At 34.8% G+C, this 20,408-nt stretch overlaps 1 protein-coding gene across 3 annotated transcripts in view; it reads left to right on the forward strand.

Moving 5' to 3' along the window:
- The window catches only part of LOC123242776 (U2 snRNP associated SURP domain containing), a 73,415-nt gene extending 53,463 nt beyond the window's left edge, over positions 1-19,952 (forward strand). For all 3 annotated transcript variants that reach the window (XM_044670841.1, XM_044670842.1, XM_044670843.1), the window contains 8 exons: positions 160-316; positions 1,960-2,055; positions 2,803-2,869; positions 7,037-7,199; positions 14,929-15,039; positions 16,095-16,213; positions 17,251-17,427; positions 19,419-19,952. In XM_044670841.1, coding sequence (XP_044526776.1) covers positions 160-316; positions 1,960-2,055; positions 2,803-2,869; positions 7,037-7,199; positions 14,929-15,039; positions 16,095-16,213; positions 17,251-17,427; positions 19,419-19,557 — 1,029 coding nt within the window. In that variant the 3' untranslated portion in view covers positions 19,558-19,952. The remainder of the gene's footprint in view (positions 1-159; positions 317-1,959; positions 2,056-2,802; positions 2,870-7,036; positions 7,200-14,928; positions 15,040-16,094; positions 16,214-17,250; positions 17,428-19,418) is intronic.
- Positions 19,953-20,408: the final 456 nt, after the last annotated feature.

Here is a 20,408-nt window from a genome sequence, read left to right on the forward strand (position 1 = left end):
ATAAAATCCATCGATCTCTCCTAAATGTGAATATTGGCGTCCATATCTCACTAGGTTTATACTAACTTATAAATAATCTTATGAAAGATCCTGTAGAAGCTTAAGCAGCAGTTGATAAGAAATAGAGAAAAATGTTAATGTGTCTATGTGTTTCCATAGGAAGTACCAGATGATCTTGATGGTGCCCCCATTGAGGAAGAGCTGGATGGTGCACCTTTGGAAGATGTTGATGGAATTCCTATTGATGCCACTCCCATTGATGATCTTGATGGAGTCCCCATAAAGTCACTTGATGATGATCTCGATGGTGTGCCTTGTAAGAAACTTCTAACATTTATTTTTCTGTGTAGATAAGGAAATAGGTTGGCACATAAAATTATATATAAATATATGTATATAATTATATGTAACTATATATAAAATTAATTTGTTTAGATGAAAAATTTCAAATAGGATTTTGTGGTGAGTATTTTAATTTTATTTGGATTTATATTTTTAACTTTAAAAAAGTCACAAGTTGCATGCACACACTCATGCATGTACTATATGGAGAAGTAACCTTGGCCTTTCAGATAGGGAATCTGACCTTAGAGTCAGGAAGACCTTGGTTCAAATCTTGCCTTTGCTACCTGGGCTACTCTTAAGATTAGAAGTTGCATTTTGCATTGATAAAGGGAGTTTTCTTACAGGTCAAGAATTTAGACCTGGAAGGGATACACATGATCTATTTCAACCATCATATTTTATAGTTGAGGAAATATTAAGACTTAAAGAAGTTTAGAGACTTCCCCAAAGTAAGACATAGTGGCAGAATTGGCATCGAGACTATGTTCCTTTAATTGGAAAAAGCTCTGGATTCCTAAATAATTTGTACATTATATGTATGTTTGTATGTATGCATATATGTGTGTGTTTTTTTCCTCTTAGTTGTCAAATATGATTTCCTTGTCATAGTCCTTATCTTTCTCAGACTTTTTGCAGTGTTTGATATTGTTGATTTCCCTCTTCTGTAGAATCTATTCTCTATGGTTTCGTGACCATGTTCTCTTATGTCAGATTTGCAAATCATTTTGCACGTATATTTTCTTATCTGATTACCAACCAACACAACTCTAAAATAAAAGCTAAGAGTACTAATAGCAATGCAATTATACAAGACAATTCTGAGGGACTTATGAGAAAGAATGCTCTCTACATCTAGAGAAAGAACTGTTGGAGTAGAAATGCAGAAGAAAACATGTTTTATCACTTGTTTATTTGGATATATGATTTGGGGTTTGGGTTTTTAAAGATTACTCTTATTACAAAAACAAATAATATGAAAATAGTTTTTGAGTGATAATACATGTATAACCTAGTGGAATTGCTTGTCAACTCTGGAAGGGGGAAGGGAAAGAATATGAATCATATTACCATGGGAAAAAAGATAAAATAAAATAGCTAATAGTAATAGCTAGCATTTATATGGTACTTACTATGTACCAGGTATTGTTATGTTTTACAAACATCATCTTTTTTTGATTCTTGCAACACCCTGGGAGGTAGGCATTTTTTTCTTTTTAAATTGAGGCAACTGAGGCAAACAGAGTGACTTGTCCAAGGTCAAACAGCTATTACATGTCTGAGACTAGATTTGAGTTCAGGTTTTCCTGACTCCTAGTACACTATTCTACCTCCATTTCTGTCCAGCTATGATAGATGTTATTTTCATTACCCTTTTCCAGATAAGGAAACAAGGCAGAAAGATTAAATTACTTATTCAGCAAGTCAGTAGATTGGTTGAGGTGGGTGAGAGGAGCATATTTTCAGAAATGAATGTATTATAAAAACAAAACGTTAATAAAACATGAGACAAATATTTTTAAACATCATTGATGAACAACAGGTACTTTTTAGGTTTGTAGCATTACTCTATTTGCTTAGCTCCTCACCTAATAGTGTGATTCTTTGCCTTGACAGTGGATACCTCTGAAGATTCAAAAAAGAATGAGCCCATTTTTAAAGTGGCCCCATCCAAATGGGAAGCAGTAGATGAATCGGAATTGGAAGCGCAGGGTGAGCAGAATGCTAATTACTTGTTAAGCTTTTTTTCCCAAATAAATAATAGCTAGCATTTATGAAACACTTTACAGTTGTTGTCTAATGGGTGAGGGTAGAAGCAGTGCCTGTTGTGTTCATGTAGCTGAAGTTTAGAGTCAGAGATATGTAGGGCCTCTGTAATTATTCCCTGTCTTAATTTCAGGCCCTTGTTTAGCTGGCTAAAAATCTCGAGTGACATAATTTGAATGGAAAATTAAAGTGCAGAATCACAGGATATTTGGGGACCAATTTCAAATTCACTCTGGCCTTTAGGAATTTGGAGTTTTAAGGTTGGAGGAAATGAGCCTCCACTCTTGGTGAATCCTTGCCCCCATTCCTGTCCTCAGATTCACTTTGTGAATGCTCCCAAAGTAGGGTGTGCTTATGAGGTGTGCCCATCGGGGTAAACAAGGTGCTACTATATAGTATGTCTGAAGGAATATGTGGAGTTTCTGATCAAACAAGGAATCTTCAACAAAAGCATGAGAATATTAGTTCCTTAGTTAATTCAGATAGAAGTGCAATGTAAGTTTGAGTAAAGAAATAAACTTACATATTCCCATGAGGGATGGAATGCATGGAGCACAAAGAAATGGCTGTGAAAACTATCCCGACAAAAACTAGTGTAATGTAAACCAGTGGCTCCAGACCTGGAACTCCGTTCTGCTTCTGCAATAATGTGAATTTGCCTTATGGAATTACATCCTTTTTTCCTTTATTCAGCGGTAACAACATCTAAATGGGAGTTATTTGACCAGCATGAAGAATCAGAAGAAGAAGAAAATCAAAAGTAAGAATCTAGGATCTTAATGTGCTCAGTTTCTTCTGTGGGGGCCCTTTTTTTCATCAGGGGATATAGATGAAATAAGTGAAGAGGGGGGAAAACTGTAAAGGGATCATGTTCGAGTCCTCAATTATTTTCCCAGCACATGAGGAGCTTTTGGCTTCTGGTCCTAATGCTTCTAATTTCCACTAGCTTTTTAGTTCTGTAGTGCATTTGTTTTCTCCCATCAAGTTATGAATCTCACTTTGCAGTTAACTATGTTAATTGATCAGTTGCATTTCTTTCAGATCTCTTATCAAATATTGTTTTGGGCTCAGTGGAAAGTGATTTTGAAAGACATAGAAGGATTAGTAGTATCTTTCTCTATGTTATGTGGGAGCTTACATTCTAAAATAGATTATTTAAACACACATAACATACCCACATGAGTGTGTGCACTTAAATCAGTCATTTTTTTTTTTCAAGATAACTGGAAAATCAGAGAGCTCTTAACCAAAGGAAGAGCGGAGCTAGTGTTTTCTTATTTTTGTCAGGTGGATTTTGATTTTTTTCATGGATTATCTCACTTATAACACTTAAGACTGAAATTTAAAGAGCACCTTGAAGACCAAGGAGCCTAAATTAACGTAGTGCATTTTCCTTTCTGTAAGGAAAAAAGAAAAAGAAATAGGATGGAAATTTTTATTTCAAAGTAAAAATTATAACAATTTTGTATTAATTGATATGCCTAGTCATTCTAGTTTTGAGTAATTTTTATTTTTGTCACATCAGGTGGAAATTGTAGTAATCCATATTTCAAAATACTCTTTCAGACTGTAGCTTGCTAGTATAATTGTTGCTTATAGCAATTTCCATAAATCAACCCTTTCTCCATGGCAGTATTGGGAGATTAAAGATCTCTATTTAAAAATAAGAAACCTTTTCTTTTCTTTTTTTTTTTTTCTTTTAAATGAGAGTTTGAATAAGAGTGAGCCAAATCTGAGAGTAGATGGCTATAGGATGGGGGGGAGTATGGAAAAATACACAAAAGTAATACCAGTGTCATTCAGGTTTTGGGGAAATGTAATAATCACTTTCATGAAAATGAAGTTTTTCATAGTTAAAAGAGATGATGTTCATACATTTCTAAAATTATTAGCCACAGCAATGCTAATCAGCAGTAACCAACTATATGAAATAACATTCCCAGAGCTAGGATATATCCTGCCAGATACTAAAGAATATGGAATAGCTTCTCAAAATAATTAACCCATGTTGACACACTTGCTTGGTAGATTGTTTCTTTTCTTTTCTTTCTTTTTTTTTTAAACTGATAGAGAAGCCTTTATTACTGTTTTCTGAAGCATGAAACTAATATCCATTGTCATTACATTCTGATGTATATTTGATTTTGTTACTCTGAACCATTGACCTAGTTAATGTGTTTGAGTGTTGTAACCATCTTAAATTGATGAAAGACTATGATTCCAGTGACTGTTTCTGATTTTTTAGCAAGAAACTCAAATAACATCTATTGAAGCTTAATAATTTGAAAAATAGCAATGAATGTGAAGTTAGATTTAAAGATAATGATGCCAAGAAGTTAAGTGGCCAATATTTTAAAATTTACTAATTATCCTGATCTGTTGCAAAGATTTGGTTGATGATTCTCTTTCTTTTAACAAAAAATAATTTGCCTATTCATTTTCAATGAAAAAGTTTCGTGGATTTCTTAGAGACTGATTAAATTAAAAGGGCCTGGAAAATGAATAATTGTGCAGATAGCTTCCTTGTGTGTATGAATGGCAGTAATCTAGATCACCTTTTTTGTTTTCCCATTTTATTAGTATTATCAATAGTGCTTGACTATTTTGCATGTGCTACACTACTGCACTCTAGTGGCCGAATATGGAATAGTACTTTACTCTTAATTTTATGGAGTATAGAATAATGGTTACTGTAGCACTGAAGAGGAAACTTGATTTTAGAATAGTGAGTTGGAGCTTTAGAGAACTTCCTTTGGTTAAGGAGGTGGGGTATAGCATATGCATGCTGATTTGGAGACTTGAGGGACCAATTGAATTTGAAGTCCAACTTGCTTCAAAAGCAGAAAAGCAAGAAGAGAGCACTTTGAGATTATAAAGAGAACTAGTAAATAATTCCGTCTTTTTAGATGGACTTTATGGCCTTTCAAAAATCAAATCATTCCCAAGGTTCACTTGTTAGATGTTTGGACTTTATATCCTACACACAAAGAATCTATGGTTCATTTCTAAAATGCATTTAAAATAACTATATTCTGGAAGCAACTATCAGAATTTTTATGCTTTTAGAAAGGGAAGAAAGGCTCTAGTCTCTTTTCTTCCCTTCTCCCCTCTCCCCTTTTCTTTATAGTATACAGAAGGGAATAATGCGAAGTAATATTGGAAATGTTGGACAGAACTGGATCTTGTGTGAAGGCAGATCTTAGTGTGATGCTTAGACATTTTCCTAAGGAATATTATTTTGTTGGAAATGTATGAAAAGTGGATTTTTTTTTAAAGAGGAAACTGGAGTCAGACACTAGCTAAAGAGGCTCTTAATGTAACCAGGGTGAGAGGTGATAAAAACCTGCAATAGTGATGGTAGTGCAGATGCATAAAGGAGATTGTGGAGGTAGAACTGAAAGGACTTGGCAACTAATTTAGATATGATGGTGGATCAGATAAGGGAGATGGAAGAGTAACTATGTTTAAAACTTGTAAAGTATATTGAAAATGTTTATGTATAAAGATACCTGGACTTTTTATACTCTAGAAAAACAATTGACTTGGCTACCTACTCTTTTAAAATGTAAGCTCTGTATTATAGATCATCTTTCTTTATTACTATATTGACATGAACTGCTACTTTACCCTGTGTTCTTATTTATTTTCAAGGTTTTTTTTTAAAGTATATTATTCTTTTGGAAAGTTGTGAGGGCTTTTTTGTTTTTAACTCACTCTGTTTTAATAACAATTCTTAAGACAGGAGAGCAGTAAGGGCTAGGAAGTTGGGTAAGTTAAGGGACTTGCCTGAGGTCACATAGGTAGGAAGTGTCGAGCTAGATTTGAACCCAGGTCTTCCTGACTCAGGCCTGGCACTCTGTCCACTGTGCCATCTAGCTGCCCTGAAAACATTAATTTTGATGACTGTTTTTGCTTTTCTGTGTATCTTTAGTGCTTAGCACTGTGCTGTCACATAAGTAGTGGCACATAATAAGGGACTTGTTTTGTTTATCATAAAAATTAGACTAATTATAAGCTTCTTGATCCTTTCTGCCACTTGGTTGCTATCCACTACCATCATCCCTCCACCCAGAGATTCATCCTGAGGCAGTGATGGATACAATCACTTTCCAGGGATAGAAAGCAATATTAACAGTTTATTTAGGGCAACGTTTTGTGGGTAATGTTTTTTAAAATGTTAATATTTCGTATTAATACCATGGCTCCTTATAGATTATATGAAACTTAATGTTTGAGACTTCCCAATGATGTTTGGATTGATTATCCATTTGATTTGGTAGTTTTTCAAGGGATATATGGGAGAATATAAACAATAAAAGCAATATATGATTAAATGTGATTTTTAAGACTAGTTGAAACCAAAAGTCTTTTTCAGAAAAGTTTCAGAAAACTTTAGAGAAAACAACCTTGAAATTATAGTTAGTGAGAAAATTTTTATTTTGTGCTACCCTGGTCAGAATTCTCTAGAGTACAAAAATTAACATATATCACAATGGAAAAGTCACCAATTTAGTAAACATTTATTAAGCCTTTGCTAATAATGCTAAATGTTTAATGGTAGGGAAGAAAGAAAGGGAAGATGAGACAAGAATGAAGTAGACCATGCTTTTGGAGAGTTTATGTTTTATTGGAACAATACAGAAACAGATACCATGTCTTTTGGAGGGATGGAGAAGAGTTCAGATATAAACAGAGAGACCGGATCAGAGGAATTTGATTCAAAATGGAGATAGATCTGGCTCTGACAGAAACTGAAATGCAAAGACAGGTAGACAGAGAAACAAATACAGATATAGGGAGATGGTATACAGAGATCAACTTGAAGAATAAGGACATGAGAGTTGGGGGGGAAGGAAAGGAGTAAGAACACAAGAATAAGCTATGGCACTAATTTGAATTTGCTAATATATTCTACTTATTCCCAAAGTCAAGAAGAAGAGAGTGAAGATGAGGAAGATACTCAGAGCTCCAAATCTGAAGAGCATCATTTGTATTCCAATCCAATCAAAGAAGAAATGACGGAGTCCAAGTCTTCTATTAAATATTCTGAAATGAGTGAAGAAAAACGAGCTAAGCTTCGAGAAATAGAGGTATTAGCATGAAATATGACAGTACAACCATACCTTTTTTTAAACCCATACCTTTCATCTTAGAATCAGTACTGTGTTTTGGTTCTAAGGCAGAAGAGCAGTAAGGGCTGGGCAATGGGGGTTAAGTATCTCCCAGCTAGGAAGTGTCTGAGGGCAGATTTGAACCCAAGATCTCCTGTCTCTATAACTTGCTCTCAATCCCCTGGACTCCCCAGCTGCCCCCAAACCAAACTTATTTTTTAAAAGCTTGTTAGATAATTTTGGTTATAAAGAATAGCTGTTTTCTGATTCTGAATGAACTCTTATGAGTTAGATAGTGCGTTGTGACCCAGATTAATTCTTTTTCCATGGTGTCTGACCTGTGAACTGGGAATAAAAACATCTCTTCTTATGGCACATAAACAAAGGTGATCTCTCTTCAGGAAATTGTTATTTTAGTGGAGATACTAGTTGGTAATTGAATGTGTTGCAGCAAGGAAAGGCATTTGTTTTGGACTGGAAGGAACTGGGTAATTGGACCCTGAAAAATCCAGTTTGGGTTTCAGTTTTGCAGTATATTCTTCCTAGTATAACCTTGGACATGTGGCTTTATCTGTCTGGGTCTTAATGTCCTCTTATGGAGAATGAGCAAGCTAGATGGAAGACACTTCTTGGGTGTTGAGACTTGCTTTGCCCTTTTCACTTGTTTCTTTTCTGCCAGATAAAAGGGCAAAGTCCTCCCAAGTCTCTACCCTCAGATTGTGGCAAAGGCTTTTTAGGAGTTACTAGTGTAGGGAAGCCAGTAATGGAGTCTCAAACTTGAAAAAAGCTTAACTTTCTTATGTGGTTTGCTTTTACATTATACCTTTTATATTTGTATTATCTTATTTCCTTTTCCTTAAGTAGTCATTGCTGTATAGTTAGGTTATTGCAAGATTTTCCCCACCCATTTCTCATACATAGTTAATTCAGAACCCACTGATAACATTTTATTATGAGCTGTGCAATATCAGTTGGTGTAAACTTTGGGTGGAGAGATCAGTGATTTTCAGAGTTATTAGGTTCATGTGATTTTACTGTGATGTATGTAGGGAAGTTCATAATATCTGACATTGTGGAAGTGGCAAATTCCTCATCTCCTTTCTGAAAAGTGTGACTTTGAAGGACTTACTTTATTAGTGCCTTTTAAATCTGACGTGGTAAAATACCCTTCACAGTACATATTGAATAGTTCTGGATTTTCTTTTGCTCTTTGAATTAAATTACAAATAAGTTTAAACAAAGTAAATAGGTTTTAAAAATCCTGAGCTAGAAATTTCACTGAAGGAAAATTTCATAGTAAGGCCTGAATTATTTGATTAAAATAAACTTTCCCTTCTAAACAAACAAAACTGCATTTGGCAGGTGTCGAGGTAGAGTAGTCTGTGATGAAAGCATTATCTGGCCACCCTGAGGTGCCACATGGCTGTTGGGCCTGTTTGAATGTCACAGTTGGTTTATCAGAGCTATTTCTGATGGGAGGGAGGATGTCTCCAGTGCTCAGTGTACTTTTCTGCCTTAAACAGAGGATCCTGACTGTAATTTACCTTTTTTGGATGACTTTGGTGCCTTCATTATCACATTTAATGGTGGACTGGGATCTGTCACTTCTCAGTGTTCCTGTCATCCCTCTTTCTTTTTAAGTGATTGCTTCTGATTGGCTTGAACTGGGAACAGAATTGTAGAATCAAAGAATTTTAGTGCTAGAAAGAACTTTAGGGGACTGTCCATTAAACTGTAAACTCTGTGAGATTAGGGACCATGTCTTGATACCTTACAGCAGAAAGTAAGAACTTTGTGCAGCTTAGAGCTGAGGGAGCTGAAGCTCAAGGAGAGGTGTCCTGCCTGTGCTACATGCACTGCTGGCTTCTCCGGGACTTCTTAGACTTTTTCTTCTTCAAATTAAGCCTTTCATGTTTTAAAATTCAAGAATCCAGAATGTTCATCTTGGAACCCTTCAGTAACCAGGCTTGATTAAATGAGTAAACCATACAAGTGGAAGGGTCGTCTTGTCAGCTCAAGTTTTTTAGGAAATATACATGGTATAGTGGATTTTAGATGTTAGGGATGTATCTCTGTCAAAATAAAATCTCAAGATACTTTAAAAACAGAATTTTAAAAAAAGAATAGGAGCTGAGAATCCTCAGGACCTGTCCCTTTGAATAAATTACATGATTTTTAGATAGGACTTCTGACAATTGCCTGAGGTATTCAGAGGCTTTTGTCACTTCTGGGATTTTGAAGAGGTTATGTGGTCTAGTGGGAAGAATTTGGGTTTGAATCCAAGTTCTACCTCCTGACACTGAGGAAGTCACCTTCCCTCTCTAGATCTTGTTTCTTCTCTAAAATGAAGGGGTTTAGACTAGATATCTTCCAACTCTTAATCTTTGATCCCCTTGTGTTTGTCCTGGAGGAGAAATTATTAAAGGGGACATGATCATATTAGAAAGGCTTTGTACATAGTATAGTTAGAAGTGGTTAAGGAAAACTATATAAAAATATATACACCCCCTCCCCCCGAATTATTTAAGGCAACTGTGTGAGAACATGTGTTATAAAAACAGTTTTAGTAGATTTAATCCTAACATATTCATCTAATAAAGGCCAATGTAATAATTCATTAAGTCTGGTAAAGCAATATATTATGTTTGTGATTTTTCTTCTGTTCCCAACTCTGATATTTCCCAGTATACTATTGGTGGACTGAATTCCATTTGTATTGTTGGGGGTGATGTTATGAGAAGAATACTGGATTAGGAGTCTGGAAACCAGGGCTCTCATCCTGCATCAGCCATTCATTATAATTCCTCGTTTTTCTCTGGATTTTGTTTTTCTTATCTATAAAAACAAAAGGTTAGGAAGAGGAGATTCTTATCTCAAATTCCCTTGTAGGTTCTAAAATTTTGTAAGTACAGCATAGCAATCAACAACATTGGGCAGGTCACTTCACATCTTTGAAATAGGGATAGGGACTGTATTTGTTACTTTGCTGGAAATAGGGGGCTCTTCATAAACAGTGCTTTCACTTATGAAGGTCATTGGTGCTGCCCTCAAGAGTTGTGGAGAATTGTCAGGCACCGAGAGTTTCACTGACTTGCCCTGGGTCACATAGCCAGTGGCCTCGTGAAGTCTGCTTAATATCCTATAGGTATAGTCATTCTTGTACTGCTTTTCTCATAGGATAATTATGGGAAATGCTTTATAGACCTTAATGCAACCTATTAACGTGAGCTGTCTTTTATAGGTGTTAGAGAATTTAATTCTAAAACCATTACATTGTGCTTGTGATATGAAAATTCTTTTCTCATTCTGCTAATTTGATCTCTGACTTTCTGTCTAAGATCATAGTTCTCCTTTTCATCATTAAGCATTTATTAAGCATCTTCTATGTGCCAGGGGGACTGTGCTAGGCACCAGGGTAACAATGAAATAATCTCTATTGTTGAAAAACTTAACATTTTTACTTTATGTGTATATTAAGAAAGTCTTTTTAAAGAAATCTTTTGTAAATAGACGTATTTTTTGTTTTAGTTATTTTTATTCCAAATGTTAGAAAATCAAGCATATCCGTATACAAAGAAAAAGATTTTATATAAATGAAATCACAAATCTATTGCTTTTCTTCATAACTATATATGAAACTTTCAAAGCTTTCCTGCTTTTGATGTTTCTTTCTGGGTATCCTATTCTCCCCCCCCAAAATTATTTATTTATTAATGGGATTTATCCACATGTGTCCTAGTCCCTCTCCCACTCTCCCCGCATACAGAAGGTATCATCTAGGAGGCAGACATGTTCATAGCCAATTTTTTCATGTTTTCACCTTTCAGTTCATTCTCTGGAGGTAACAGTCACAATTTATTCTTCCAGTATTAATTCTGTAGCTTGTATGATGCTTTCTTGATTCTACTCATTTCATTGTTCATTATCCTGTGCAGCTTTTTTAAAATTAGCCAGCTCATCATTTCTTATGGTGCAGTAGTACCCCATCATAAATCACATATACCACAATTTGTTTAGCCATTCCCCAGTTGGTGGGCATCCTCCTAATTTTCAGTTCTTTGCCACCATAAAGAGAACTGCTAGAAATATTTTGGAACACATGTGTTCTTTTCCAGTTTCCCTGATCTTGGGAAACAGACCCAGTGCTGGATGTAAGAGTATACACAGTATTATAACTCTCTGAGTAGAATTACAAATTGTTCTCCAAAATAACTGGTTCAATTCACAGCTCCACCAACAGTGTATTGGTGTCCCATTTTTCTGTGTCCTCTCCAACATTTGTCATTTTAGCTGGTCTCATGGATGTGAGATTTCAGAATTGTTTTGGTTTGCATTTCTCTAATCAGTAGTGATTTAGAGCAATTTTTTTTTTCATTTATCAGTTTATGACTTTGAGTTCTTCATCTGGAAATTGTTCATTTCTTTTGCCCATTTATCAATTGGGGGATCAATTTATTCTTATAAATCTGACAAAATTATCTATATTTTAGATATGAGACTTGTATCTGAGATGCTGTCTATAAAAATTTTCCCCCTCAATTTTCTGTTTTCTTTCTAATCTTGGCAACATTTGTTTTACTTATACAAAATTTTTTCAATATAATGTACTCAAAATTATCTATTTTATGTTTCATACTGTTCTCCCATCTCTTATTGACTCATAAATTCCTCTGCTATCCACAAATCTGATAGGTAATGTTCCTGTTTTTCTAATTTACTTATATATCTCCTTTTATTTTTGAGATTATGTATCCATTTTGATCTTATCTTAGTGAATGGTTGATCTTTACCTAGTTTTTGTCAAACTACTTTCTAGTTGTCCCAATAATTTTTACTAAATAGTGATTTCTTATCCCCCAAACCTAGATCTATGCTTTTGTCAAATATGATGTTACTATACTCTTTTACTGCTGTTTGGTGTTTGTCTGTTCTGTTGTTGTTTGTCTGTCTGATCTTTCTACCTGTCTATTTCTTAGCCAGTACCAGTTGGTTTTTTATAATTACTACTTTATAATACAATTGATATTCTTGATCTTCTGTTCTTCCAAATGAGTTTTGTTATTTTAATTCATAAAACGATTTTTTGGTAATTTAAATGGATGGCATTGAATAAGTAGATTAGTTTAGGTAAGATTGCCATTTTAATTATATTGGCTCTGCCCATCCATGAACAATTAATATTTCTCTAGTTAATTTAGATCTGACTTTGTGTAAAAGGAATGAATACTTCTTGGCAAGTCTAACTTTTCTTCTTCTACTTTACAGTGTTTTCCTGGACCTTTGGTAGCAATAAGTCCTCTTCTCTTTTGTATCTTCAAAATCTTCTTTTCCATGTCTTTGTTACCAGCTACTTAAAAGCCTGTTTAGATCTGCCTTATCCTAAAAAAAGAGAGAGGAAGAGATAGTTCTTAGCAATGATAACTTTTTAAATGTAAGGATAATTATTCCCCTGAGGTTCTAATTTAGATTGTAAAAAACACTTTCTTTAGCATTGGAAATTATATATTTGACTTCAGATTCCCTAGGTCTCATTGTAAGGATTCAGTAGTCTTTCCCCTTATTTGATATATTTCATACTCCTGTCTATCTATACACATATTCTAATTTACATTTTATTTTTGGGTTTCTTAGCTCTCACTATTCATTTGCAAATTTCTGATGTGCATAGGTAGTGACTTTTGAATGAATGAATGCAGTCATTTTAAGTGAAATTTTTTTTTTAAGAACAACTTTTCTCTCTGATAGGATTTTAAAGTAAGTTCAGGGTAAATTCAGAAGAGTAATTTTTTTTGTAAAATCCAAAAAAAGCAAGGACATATACATAATATTGGGCAGGAATAAAATATCACCCTTTATGTGTTAAGGAACTGATGTGAAATTGAGCAGAAACCAGATATGAAACGCCAGAATATTTTCTAAATTCAAAACTATCTAATTTACTCAAGCATTCCTGGTTAAGGATGGAGCTATCCCAAATGAATGTATTTTCTAGATTGCCGATGCCTAATTATTTTGGGTGTCAAAACTTTTAAAAAAAAAAAAAAAAGAAAGAAAGAAAATCTTTTTTAAAAAAACCTTAATGGAATATAAATGAATCTTGATGACTACAGAGCCTTCACAAATATCAGTTATTGTATTTAAATACTTTAATGTAGTGATGCCCATAGAACATATTTAGATGTATAGAGAGATGCATCTTGGACCCATCCTCAGTGACCTCACATTATGTTTTTTTGAGTTTATGATGTTTCTTCTTTCTTTGATTTCACAACTATTAGTATAGTCTAGTATTCTACTTTTCACCTTTTCATTTGTGGTATATGAAACTAGGTAACCAGATTTGCTAGAATTTTGTGGAAAGTAAGAGTAAATTCTCTGTGGGAGGGCCTGAAACGCCATTCTGTGAGGTAAAATACATAGAGTTTACCCAGCTGTGTGACCCTGGGCAAGTCACTTGACCCCCATTGCCCACCCTTACCAATCTTCCACCTATGAGACAATACACCGAAGTACAAGGGTTTAAAAAAAAAAAAAATACATAGAGTTTATACCATGTGTGCTAAGATCCTCATAGGGATTTGTTTTAATAAAATTAGGACTCTGGTCCTTAGATTTTTAATAAAATGTGTTAGAATTACTTGGATAAGTAAAAGAAGAGAGGGAGAGAGAGAGGAAGGGAGGGAGGGCTGGGGGTGATCAGGAAAGGCTTCATGTAGAAGATTGTGCTTGAACTTTCATGAAGAGATTCTCTAAGGTAGAGATGAGGAAGGAATGCATTCCAGTTTTGGGGGCATCTAGTGCAGAGACAAAGCTGGGAGATAGAATGTAAGGACCAGAGAGAAGGCTAGTTCAGAGGAATTAAAACAGTCTGGGAGAGGGAGTAAATGTATAATGGAGCTGGAGAGATAGATTTGAGCCCTGTTGGGAAGGGCTTTCAAAACCAAGTGAGTTTATATTTGTTCCTTGAGGCAGTAGGGACCTGGTAGACTTGATTGAGTTAAAGAAGTGATATGGTAGTGGGAGTAGAGGGAACACATTGGATGCATGATAGAATTTGCACATTGACATTGCAAACTTGGGAAGACTGGAAGTGTAGTTGGTGCTTTGATAGAAATGAAGAATTTGAAAGGGAGGAAGGAGGATTTGGAGGGGAAAGATGATGAGTTCTTTTTTGTACATGTTGAATTTCAGGCTTAGGATGTCCAGTGTGAAATGGCCCAAAGGTAGTTGATAATGTGGAAATGAAATTCAATGTAAAGACTGAGGCTAAATCTGCAAATTTGTGAGTCATTGGCATAGAGTTAATAATTAAACCTATGAGAAATGAGAATAGTCACCAAGAAAATGTAAAGAAAGGGAAGAAAGGACTTTAGGGAGTATTTCCCTTGGGGATTGTGATGTGGGTGATGAGTCAGCCCAGAAGACTTGATGGTTGCCATTGCACTGAGCTTTGCAAAACTCTTTACATAAAGTGGCAAAGCTGGATACAAATCCCCAGGGCCTTCCTTCCCTCTCAAGGATGAGTCCTCTCTGTCTTATCTTGAACTTGTTTATCCTGGAGTTGACTTAATTACTAATTAGTTATATTTGTATTGGTCTTCGTAAGCCAGATAGGAAATAATGACAGTGGTGCTTGGCCTAAGGAATCCTTTTCTGATTGAGTTTTTGGTAATGAAGACTGACTTTGAAATGCTCTTTTATTCCACAGCTCAAAGTGATGAAGTTTCAGGATGAATTGGAATCTGGGAAAAGACCGAAAAAACCAGGGCAGAGTTTTCAAGAACAAGTGGAACACTACAGAGACAAACTTCTTCAAAGAGTAAGGAAAATTAATGCATTTTGAATGGTCTAGAAGTTTTTTAATATCCTTTTAAAAGGAAATTGCAAAAAAGCATATTTGTATTTTCTTGAGTTGTAAATATTCAGAAGTATTAGACAAAATTTGGTATATTTAGAATTCTATATTAAAAGAATTTCGAAATGGTTTCATAAAGGGTCATTGTAGCCCTATCGCCTACAAACTAATAATATTCTTAAGTACATCTGTACTGACCCTAGCAGTGCCAAAGGGTAGTGATTTAATTGTGACAATATGAAACATTGATCCTAGGCTTATTATAGAATTGTCACAAAGAACATGATTGTGGGAAATTCTTACATACAGTGTCTTCAAGTTGGAAAGCAATACTTAACTCTCAAAAGCCCTTCTTTTGATGTATTTTCTTTCAAAAGGATCCTGCATAGCAACTTTTATTTTTCTTCAGATTTTTACAACACTGGAAATTATAGTATGGTCAGTAATGGTGCAGTTTATGCTGTTATTTAAAAATTAGTTGTTTTAGGCATTCATTCTTATCTTTGTATCCCCTCTACCTACTATATGTTTTGCATATGGGTACTTCACAATCTTCATTGACTTAGAACAAGCAAATAGAAAGATTCTTCAACCAGTTTATCTCTTCCATGAAGTTGATATAAGAATTTTAGTCTTGTCAGAAAAGTCAGTATTTAATATTATATCAACTGACCTGCTATTTCCTCTTTTTTCCAAAATTTTTTTTGCTTATATTTAAAAGCCTGCTTTTTTGTAAGTGTAAGACTTCTTAGTGTAAGAGCATTTCAAATGTGTATTTGAAAATCATAGAAGCATAAAGGTTAATAAAAACTTAGTTTATCATTCACATTTTGTAGTATGATAGGAAAAAATGAATAGTTTTCTTGGATGATTATCAACATAATTTTTCTACGATGTTAATTCAGCAATGTTATATTTTTCCTTGCATAGAAATTAGTAGTGGATAAGTGCAATTGTATAGAATTTAAAATTATCTTTTGTAAAATGTGACAAATACTATTAAAATTTTTTAATTTTAGGAAAAGGAGAAGGAATTGGAAAGAGAACGTGAGAGAGACAAGAAGGATAAAGAGAAACTGGAATCCCGATCCAAAGACAAGAAGGAAAAAGATGAATGCACACCTACGAGAAAAGAAAGGTGCAGCCTTTGTTACTTTGTTCTCTGGAGAAGGTTGGAGGTTTGGATTGGTGTGGCTGTTATGTGACACTTTTCATAGACTTCTTGACTTAAGAAGGATTTTTGGGGCCATCTAGTCTAACATTCTTATCTTACCCATGAAGACACTGAAGTAGAAGGCAATCATGGCCAGTAACCTGGAAAAATGATGATGGTTTTGGTCATAGGCTTCCTTGGTTCTCCCCACAAAGGGCAGAATTAGTTGAAAAATAAGGTAGAGTGATGGCTTAGTTACATAGCCATCTTTCCTATTTTGAGGTTCAGATTGCATCTAGTTCTTACCTCAGAGGAGGAATTTAGTTACAATATCATGTACCAAACCTGAGACTCAAGTGGCCTAAACAACTCACTAGATCTTCCTTATCACCCAGATAAGCAGCTCTCACAGATTAATGTACCAGTGATGACTGCCTTTAACCTGGAAGTGGGGGTAGGAGGAAAGAGTTTGCCTTCCCTTCAGCCCAGAAGGGCTTCAGATGTGAAAAGAAATTCGTACTTGGGGGTTCACCAAGTTACTGGCTGTAGAAATTTGCTTCTGTTTAAGCCCTGTTGTAGCCCAGAAGTTCTTATTAATTGTAAGGGACGTTGAATCAGGAGATTTTGTCTTCATCATCATCATTCATCTTAAACAAAAGATTGATACTTTTCCTGTTGCATCAGTAGAAAAAGTAATCATTTATGTGGAACTGTCTGCCCTTTGTTTATGTCACTGCTTCACATGAAGTCTGGATCTGCATCATGTTTGGTATAACACATTCTTGCCATTAATGTTCTTGAAGAAAAGACTTTTTCTATAATATGGCATCAATAAGAAATGATTATTTGGTTTTAAAGGCCTTATTTTTTGAAGGAGAAATCACTTGGTATGTTGGCCTTGAATCTGCAGATACAGAAGTAACATTGCCATAGCAGTTGAAAGTGGTAGTAATTAATATTGAATGCACACACAACTATCTCTTGCCAATTTATTGAATTTTTTGGGCTTTTTCATTGCACAGGAAAAGGCGACATAGTACATCACCCAGTCCATCTCGGAGCAGTAGTGGTAGGCGAGCAAAATCCCCGTCTCCAAAATCAGAGCGATCAGAGCGATCAGAGAGGTCTCACAAAGAGAGTTCACGTTCCAGGTCATCTCACAAAGATTCTCCTAGAGATGTTAGTAAAAAGGCCAAAAGGTAATTTTCAAGTCACTTCTATAAATTCAAGCCATAAAAATAACGCATTTTGCTGTTTTCTTCATAATTCCATAAATAATTTCATTTTTATCATCCAAGATTTTTTTTACACTATTTAAAAGGAATTTCAAACATTCAGGAGAGTTGTCAGTAAACACAGTTTCTGTGGATTATTTTGCTCCTGTTTTCTTCTAAATACTTCTAAAACGCTATGCTTTGCATTTTAGATTCTTTTTCTCTAATGAGTAAGCATGAGGAAAGTCTTGAGTGAAAAGGGAAATCATTAACATCAAGACATTAAATTCAAAACTTTTCAAATGAATCCAAAAAAGAGGTTTCTTCTTCCTTGCCCACTGTTCTCCGTAGTTTCTGTAGTGTGCTTATTATTAGCCTTTGCCTTAAAAAGAAAGATGAATCTAACTTATTTTATTATCCTGGATCACAATCTTGTAACATAGCAGCAGCATCACAGTATGAATATAGGGCTGATGCCAATATTTGCAGAAAGGAAATTTCTTCTCTTCTTCAGTTAATGAATTTTTTTTCAGTTAATGTAATTTTTTTCCTTTTTTTAAAAACTTCCATCTCCACAGACAATGCAGGAACATCTCATTTTTTGCACTTGATGGAAATTTGCCAAATAACTGAAATATTTTCTTTTTAGATGTCAAAGAACTAAATACAAGTCTGTTAATAATTTGTCCAAACTACCCTACCCTCTGCCTTCTCAAAGCATTCTGGCCACAGTTTTAACATATTCTTGGAGTATAGGGATGCATGGCAATGATCATCGCAACACTGTCTGTAATCAGTTATGTCCTCAACCCTTCTGGACAAGCTAACTGGCTCTAGGCTGCTGTGTTCTTTTTTTTAATTATTATTAAATTTCTTTTGTCTGATTTTTATAGTTTTTCTCTTTTCTTCCTTACCATCAGCAAATAATTCTTACTACTGTCCATTTATTTTCTTCTAGGGTCTTTCCTTAACCTCCCTCCCCCAATATATCTCCCTTTTCCAGTCTGAGGCTTCTTATCTGCTGTGGGATGGGAATCTGTGTCCCTAAATAGCTTCTGTCCAGTGGAGGAAGCTTATGGATTTGGTCCCACATGGACTTTGGGGTCTTTAGTTTTGCTGTTGCTAAGAGTCTTTGTTTTCTATCATGTGCAATAAATGAATTGCATTCAGACGTTAGTCAAAATGACAGTATTATTCATAGACCATCAGAGATTTAGTGCTTGAAGGACCATCTAGTGTATCCTCTCTCATTTTGCAGGAGAAGAAACTGAGTTGATAGAGATCAACTGTTTTTCCTGTGATTACATTGCTAGTTAGTATTTCCAGACAGGATTTGAATCCAAGTCTTGCCAGTTCCAGGGCCATTGCTCATTCGTGTGTTGTATGAGTTTGTGTTAAATAACTTCTGGATTTTGTATTACTATTTGTGTGGAGATTAGAAACCAAGGTTATTTTGAGCTTCTTAAACTGTAGAACTCTGTGGTAAATTGTTTCATTCAAAAATCTGTTATCTTATGGGCAAAAGTTTATTTTGGATTGAAAAACTTTATCTAGTTGGTCTCATTCCTTCAAATACATAGTACTTTAATAACCCATGCCAGATGATTTTTACAAATAATGAATTGAAATGGGAATTGAGAAAGAACTGGTTCTTTTCTTATCCAAGGAGAAATTTTTATTAATAATGAGCAATGTGTTTTAATATTGATTGGTACCACAGAATTCACTTTCTTGATTTAGTATCAAATTAAAGTAACATTCTCTGGAAAGGTATGGCATTCTTCATAGAGTATGGGATAATAGTATTTTCTTCATCTTGAGGTAGTTTAGACATTTAATGGCATTTATTATAACCCTTTATGACAATAGAAGCAATTTGGTTAAATGATTTTTTTGTTACTCTAAATTGTTGAGTACTTTAAACTTAAAATAGAGTTCTTACCTAATATATTCATGCTTGCTTCTATTTTTGACAGATCACCATCTGGTTCAAGGACACCTAAAAGGTCTAGGCGATCACGATCTAGGTCCCCTAAAAAATCAGGGAAGAAATCCAGGTCTCAGTCTCGATCTCCGCACAGATCTCACAAGAAGTCAAAGAAAAGCAAACACTGACAAAAAATCACATTTTTTACAATGCTGTCGCTTACTGGAAATGCGGTTTTGTTTTTGTGCCTGAACAGTCTGTTTAAAAAAAAAAAAATCAAATGAAAGAGCATTCCTGAATTTTTTTTGTGAATGCACGTGTATACTCATGAGTAACTGCATCTGTAGACCTGTCATTGTTTTATATTGTACAAAAATATCTTCATTGTGGCTGTTTCTCAAAATGAAACATTTTTTGTGTTTATGAATTTCATCAGAAATGTGTGTAACTGATCTGCTGGCAGTAGTGATATTTTGTTTTAGGATGTTGTGACCTAGCAAAAATAACACACAGATGTTTTTCCCCCTTTTGTAGCTTTGACAATTTGAATTAGATTTCAAATAAAATCTCAACAGAAAATTAAGATGTTGTTTTCTTGCCCCATTGGTGACAGCGAGTTCCATAAAAGTCTGCTAAGTGAGTTTGCCACCACTCATATGCTTCTCCTCTGTGATGCACTTTACAATCCCTGGCGTTCTAAGTAGCTATCCCTTAGTTATATTAAAATAACTGTTAAAATTAAGGCAACTGAGAAAGCTCTGTGGTCATTGCTCCTAAGAGGGTTCTGAAATAATCTAGATTTCCTGGACCACTTTGGTGCCCAGAGAGCAAAGAATCATAGAAATGGCATGCTTTGTTAGGCTATAGACTGCCCACAGGCAAAGCCCAAGTCGATAGGATTGTCTTTTTTACAGAAATAGTTTTAACACAACACACATATTTAGTATAAAAAATGTTTTTAAATATATGGAGAGAATTTAAATCATGGGCTTAGTTGGGTTTGAGCTGTTGTCTAAGAAATTCAGATTAAGATAGGAAG

The sequence above is a fragment of the Gracilinanus agilis genome, chromosome 3 (assembly GCF_016433145.1).
Source record: "Gracilinanus agilis isolate LMUSP501 chromosome 3, AgileGrace, whole genome shotgun sequence".
Classification (NCBI taxonomy): Eukaryota; Metazoa; Chordata; class Mammalia; order Didelphimorphia; family Didelphidae; genus Gracilinanus; species Gracilinanus agilis.